Source organism: Leptonychotes weddellii, chromosome 1, assembly GCF_054177405.1.
Source record: "Leptonychotes weddellii isolate Sample4059 chromosome 1, ASM5417740v2, whole genome shotgun sequence".
NCBI lineage: Eukaryota > Metazoa > Chordata > Mammalia > Carnivora > Phocidae > Leptonychotes > Leptonychotes weddellii.
The window spans coordinates 5,162,770-5,169,063 of NC_138369.1; the positions used below are offsets into that span (position 1 = coordinate 5,162,770).

The 6,294-nt window shown below is 62.3% G+C and overlaps 1 protein-coding gene across 1 annotated transcript in view; it reads left to right on the forward strand.

Moving 5' to 3' along the window:
* PEX11G (peroxisomal biogenesis factor 11 gamma) overlaps positions 1 to 4,655 on the forward strand; it is a 6,682-nt gene extending 2,027 nt beyond the window's left edge. Inside the window, exons 3-5 of the mRNA XM_006742297.3 lie at positions 1,960 to 2,138; positions 3,748 to 3,810; positions 4,252 to 4,655. Coding sequence (XP_006742360.1) covers positions 1,960 to 2,138; positions 3,748 to 3,810; positions 4,252 to 4,474 — 465 coding nt within the window. The 3' untranslated portion in view covers positions 4,475 to 4,655. The remainder of the gene's footprint in view (positions 1 to 1,959; positions 2,139 to 3,747; positions 3,811 to 4,251) is intronic.
* Positions 4,656 to 6,294: the final 1,639 nt, after the last annotated feature.

The following is a 6,294-nucleotide window of genomic DNA, read 5'->3' on the forward strand; positions in this document are numbered from 1 at the left end:
AATTTTGCTTGCTTTTGTGAGATGGTCAGATGTTCTCATTTGAATTTAAATGAAAAAATGGCTTAGACATTCACACATTCCAAAAGTCTCCCTCCTACCTGATCCCCTTGGTTTTCCTCCTCAGAGGCAGCTACTGTTGCCAGCTTTTTGTGATTCCTTCACGAGGTGTCCTGTCCGTGCGCAGGCAAATCACCCTGTTTACGTAATTACTTGTGCGGCTGGTACACCGTTTGGCACTTGCTTTTGTCTGTTAAACAGCACAGCTTGGAGGTCGCTCCCTATCAGTCCAAACAGAGCTCCTTCCTTCTTTGTGGCCGCACCGTACTCTGCTATAGAGCTGGATGGTGATTTATGTAACTGATCCCCCGACGGTGGACATGTCGATTTTGCTGTTACAACAGGGGATATTTCCCCAGGGGATGGGCCCGGAAGCCCCCCTGGGCCTGCCTGGCCAAGTTATGCCCCTCCCTGGGCTGCCCCGCCCGTCCCCCCTACCCCTGTCCCCTCTCTGAGCCACTCCACGTTCAGATGCACCCACCCTTGTTCCACTCCAGTGCCCAGTGGCCCAGTCACCTCAATCTCAAGTGCTTTCTGGACCTTCCTCCTGTTTTGACGCCCATCTCCTATCCTCGTCTTCGATTAGGGCACGCTTCCCATGCATCCTCAGAGGACCCTTCCCCGAACCAACATCTCTGCGTCCCTAGACAAGGGACAGGGGCCCTCTGCACCTTGTATGTCCCTTGGCCAGAACAACAACTCCTTTTGCTGGGTCCGGTGTTTAGGTGTCTGCACCCCTGTCCTGTGAGCATCTCCTCCTCCCCCAGTGTAGGGCCTCGGCCTCGCTGCTTCTCTGCAGACCCTAGTGGAAGGAGCACACTGGAGAGGGGGCAGGGAGGGCCGTGTTCTCGGGGGAGGACTGAAATACGCCAAACACACCAGAGGGTCCCAGGCAGGATGGGGGAGCTGGAGTGGAGTTCAGAACCTAGAGGGAGGCAGGATCCCAGCTGGCTACTAGGAAGGAAGGGGACCCCGGAGGGGAGTTTGAGGGGTATGGCAGGCAGTGAGGATGAGGAGGCTGAAAGCAGGAAGTGAAGGACACATGGGGGAACCCGCCCCAGCTTGGAGGCCTCCAAGGGGCAGAGTCCTGAGGGGTGGGCCCCAAGAATGCGGCGTGGGCACCAGGCTCCTGAGCCTCAGCTGGCCCTGCCTCACTGGATACAGGCCGTGGCTTGGAACTTGGTGGAACTTGGTCGAGGACTTGAGTTCTGCTATTCGAAGGCCCGAGGCCTGTCCTTGTGTGAGGAGGGCAGGTGGCAGCTTCCCCTAAGTACCTCAGTTTGCCTGTTTGCGGGCCTCGTGACCCCTCTGGTTTGGAGTGGTGACCCAAGCCTTGCAGCCTGGTGCCCACTTACTGTCCGCACTGAGCGTGTTCAGTACCACCCTGCCCTGTCAGGTCGGGGTGCTCTGCAGGGCTCCCCCCTCACTGCTCTCCTAGAGCCCGGTGCCAGGGAGCCTGGCCTGGAGACCCGTGCGCAGGACCCGGAATGCTGCAGGGTGGGAAGGCCCTGATGCAGGGCATCCTGAGTTGTCCTACTTGGGAATCATCCGGGAACTTAAAAGATATTCCTGGTGCCAGGGCCTACACCGGACCTAGTGAGGTAGAATCCCTGGGGCTGGGGCTGGGGTTGGGGTTTTGAAGCTCTCCAGGGGATCCCCTGTGCAGCTAAGTTGACAGCTTCTGCTCCATGGGGTGGGGGGTGGGGGTGGATGATGGCCACACTGCTGAGAAGTGGCAATCGGGCCTTTCTTCCTTTGCAGTGGCCCGCCATGGGCCAGCCTGCTGGGCCTGGACGTTGCCCCGTGACTGCCATCTGGCTTGGTCTGGGTCCCTAAGATGGGCCTGGGTAGGTCTGACTCCAGGCCCACGCCCCCCTCTCTCCCTCTCTCCTGGTCCTGCAGGAGGACGACATCTTTGTCCGCTGCGTGTCGGTCCTCGGCAACCTGGCCGACCAGCTCTACTACCCCTGTGAGCACATTGCCTGGGCTGCTGATGCCCAGATCCTCCGCGTGGACTCTGCCCGGTGGTGGACATTGAGCACAGCCTTCTGGGGCCTCTCCCTGCTCCTGGGCATTGCCAGGTACGTAGCCTTAATGCCCGCCAACAGGCCGTAAGGGGCGCCTCCCTAGACCCACAGCTCTACCAGACTCCTCCAAACCCAGTGGCTTGAAACGGCACACGCCGACTGTTTCACGGCTCTGGAGGTCTGAAGTCCAGTGTGGACTCACTGCGCTAAAACTCCAGGTGGGGGCAGGGCTCGCGGGGGGAAAAGCCATTCCTGCCTGTTCCGGCTTCTAGAGACCACTGCAGTCCTTGGCCCGTGGTCCCTCCCCTCCGTCTTCAGAGCACAGCCCGTTTCCCTGGGCACATCTCCGACTCCGACCCTGCTGCCTCCCCCTCATGAGGGCCCCGTGAGGACCCCACGTCCTCCCCCATCTCAAGACCCTTACCTCAGTCCCATCGGCAAAGTCCTTTGTGCCACGTAAGGGAGCACGCTCACAGGGCCTGGGGATGAGGACGTGGATATCTTTGGAGGGCATGATGGTGCCCACTGGCCCCAGGAAGCGGAAGGAACTCCAGGCCGGGGACCGAAGTAGCTGGAGGGGGATGCCTTTCCCCGGGTCTGTGCGTGTGTGCGTGGTCGTCGGCAAATGTCCCCAGAGAGAACAGGAGTTTCCTGACTGGCTGTGTGCTTCTGAAACCCATACTGTTTCTAGAACTTTCAAATAATGGTTTCCTTCTGAACATTTCCCTCTCTGTAAATGCGCTGAGTGCATTTGTTCCGAGCTCCCTGCCCAGAAAGCACGCTCTACCGACTAGGCCGGCTAGACGCCCCGGTCCCATTACTTTTTTAAAATAGACTTTTATTTTTAGAGTTTTAGCTTCACAGCACAATTGAACCAAAAGTAAAGAGGGTTTCCATAGATTCCCCACCTGCCCCACAGCCCCTCCATTATCAAACTCCCCCAGCAGTTGATGAATCCACGTCGACAAGTCACGGGCACCCCAAGTCCGTGGTTTACATCAGGATTCACTCTGTGTTGCACGTCCTGGGGGCTTGGACAGGTGTGTAATGAGTCATTCCCACTGTTACAGCATCACAGAGTGGTGGCATTGTCCTCAAATCGTCTGTGCTGTGCCTGTTCATGTTTAGAGCTTATACTTTTTCCATCGTGTCTCTCTATTTGGTGTGAGCAAGCGTGAGGGTCCCGACCTGGTGTCCGTAGGACCCCAAGATACCTGAGAGTCACCAGGGAGTTTGCTGAAATGCAGATGCCCAGATGCCGACAGGTTTGGATTCTGCTAGTGTGGGAACCCGGGGCGCAGGAATCGGCGTGTTGCCCCGGTCTTCCAGGTGGTCTGATGCAGACCCACTTACCTCACTGCAGGTGCTGACTTGTGTCCCCATGCTCTCCGGGGACAGGTCACCTGGCCAGGGACACATGCCTGGCTCCAGCATCAGAAGCACTAGATGCTTCCAGATCTTGTGTGGACAGTGCAGGCAGGTCAGGGTCCGAATTAGGAGTCCCCAGGAGCTTCCGAGGCCCAGGCTGGTCTGGTGCTCTGGGAGGGCGCAGGGCGCTGGAGTTACCTGTGGCCGTCGGGGGTGGGGGGCGGCAGCCTCCCCTTGGGCTGGCGATGGGGAGCTAACCCCTGCGCCCCCACCCTGCTTCGCTTGCCTGCTGCAGGTCCTTGAGGATGGTCCTGACGCTGAGGCGGAGGCTGAGGGGCCCCGCGGTGGCCTTCACCAGGTACGACCCCAGGGCTTTGCCCGGGAGAAAGGCTGACTTCCTCCCGCAAGCTGGGGACGCTGCTGGGTTTCCCTAGCCGGAGAGGTGCTGTGAGCTGCCACGTTTCCAGCCTCACGCCTGTGCGGGCCTGCGCGGGGGCCTTACAGCAGCTCCAGGGGCTGGCTCAGATGGGGAAACCGAGGCTGGCTTGAGGCCCCGACCGCCCCCCCACCCCCGCAGCTCCCTGCCTGTCTCCAGGGCCCAGAGGACTGAGGTGTGGGTTTGAGACTTCCCACACCCGTCTGTGCCCTGTTCATGCTGTGGGCTCCCTCGGAGGGGGGTGTGACGGGGACACAGCCCCACCAGTTCTCCTCACTCGCTCTGCTGTCACCTCTTCCTGCCCGTTGGGGTGAGCCTGGGTGTGCCTGGGTCTTCCCCAGCGGCTTCTCTTTGCCCCCACAGCCGGCTGCCCCGGAGCAAGAGGAGGGCCATGGAGGCCCAGGTCCGGTCGGAGGTGCTGACCCTCCTGAGCAACGTGGCCGATCTGGCCAACGCCGTGCACTGGCTGCCCCCGGGTGTCCTGTGGGCCGGCCGCTTCCCCCCGTGGCTCGTGGGCCTCCTCGGGACCATCTCCTCCCTCCTCAGCGTGTACCAGGCTGGCCGGGCCGAGGCCACCACCCCGTGACGTGGCCGGGGAGGTGTGGGTGCAGCCGGAACCCCACCGGAGCGCCCCTTCCCACAAAGCAGAAATCACTCGGGCGGGGGCTGGGTCTGTAATTGAGCGACTCAATGCCAGGTGTAGGGACGCGTAATCCAGAGAACGCCCGGGGCCGCCTCGGGCACGGGCCCTCGGTGGGCCAGGATGTGGGCAGGGGTGCGGCCCCCCGGGGGCCGAGGGCCAGGGCCTTTCCAACTAGGCCGGGGCTCCGTGGGGGGGCTCCTCTCAGGGCCAGAGTAGGGGTCGCCGGGCCTCACGTGCAGAGAAGGCTGCATTCCGGTAAAGGCGAGCGGGGGAGCCAGGACGGCGTGCGCCACGCGGGCCTCAGGAAAGTCGAGATGGTGATCGATTAAATAGGGTGTTGGTGCTGGGCCCAGTGTGAGAGCTTATTTCTAAATCACTGGCCCCCAGCCCCTCCCACCTGCAGGCCTCCCGGTCACACGCCCTGTTCCTTCCCGGCGGCCCCGTGCATTTTGAGGGGGGGTGCAGGTGCTGCCTGGGAACCACACCTCCCCAGCCCGCCTTCTGGAACGTGCTGGCCCTGAGCAGCCTTCAGCCGAGGCGAGCAGCTCTCCGCGCCTCCGTCTCGGGCACAGGGGCCACGTCTGTGTCTTGTCCCCCCGGGCAGCTCCAGGGTGCTTACTGTGGCCGAAGCCTTTCACGCTCCGCCACAGCTTGGGCCTGGGGCTGGTCTGAGTGTCTTACGGGCTCCAGGCTGCGCTCGTCTCCCACGTCATGGGGATCATGGCGGGATGGGATGTCTCAGGCTGCCCCGTGAGAGGTGCCTGCAGATGGTGGCCAGCCCACGTCTGCCCGTCGTGACGTGGCCTCGGATCCCCCACCTCTGGGTCCTAGCCAGAAAGTGGAGGGCATCAGGCTGTCCCTTACGTCCCGCAAGCACCGGAAAGAGCCAACAAAAACGGCAGTTTGCAGCCCCCGAGGCTTCATGTGACACCCCCCCGCCTCTTGTCCCACAGGGAAGCTATGTCGTGGGAAAAGCTGGGATGCGGGGTCCCTCAGGGTTAACACGGGGTGCAGAAGACCCCCCCACCTGGCCCTGGCTGGAGCACCCTGCCCCACCCATCCCTCTGGACGAGGGGAGGGGGCCAGGCTGGGTCAGCCTCCCCCTCCCCTCTCGCAAAGGGGGGACGTGCTCCCCTTGGCCCTTAGCAGAGGCCCCCTTCCCAGCACTCAGGGCACCAGGGGGGCTGGGGTGGGGGTCACAGCACTACCTGCTTACCTGCCTGGACACTCGGGGAGTTAATACCTGTAAGGCATTCAGAGCACTGTGCTTGTGGGGAAGCCACAGGAACACCCACATACGTAACCTGTCCCGTCACAGGTCCCCCGGCAGGCTGGTGTCCCCGTGGGCCTGGGTGGAGCCAGATGCCAGGGCTGGGGCTGTGCTGGGACACACCGGTGGGCGGACGAGAAGCCCCGCCTGTAGCGTGGCCACACCCCCTGCCCGGTGCCCTTTCCCGCCTGGCAACTTCAGCCTCTTAGGTGGGGGCAGAGCCAGTCAGTTCCTGGGAGCGGGGCCTGAAAGCGTTCTCCCAGCACCCAGGGAGCACCTGCCGTAGCAAACTCAGCTCCTTTGGGGAGCAGGGAGGCAGATGGGCCTTGGGGATGGCCCTACTCGGGGCAGTGGCTCCTTGCCTAGGAGGCTGGCATCCCAAGAGCACAGGGACAGGCCTAAGCGGAAGGGCACCCCGCCAGAGCGGAGAGGACTTGGCCGCATCCCCACACCTCAGCCTCGTCTGGAGGGCTGCTTCTCCCAGGGGCCCCCA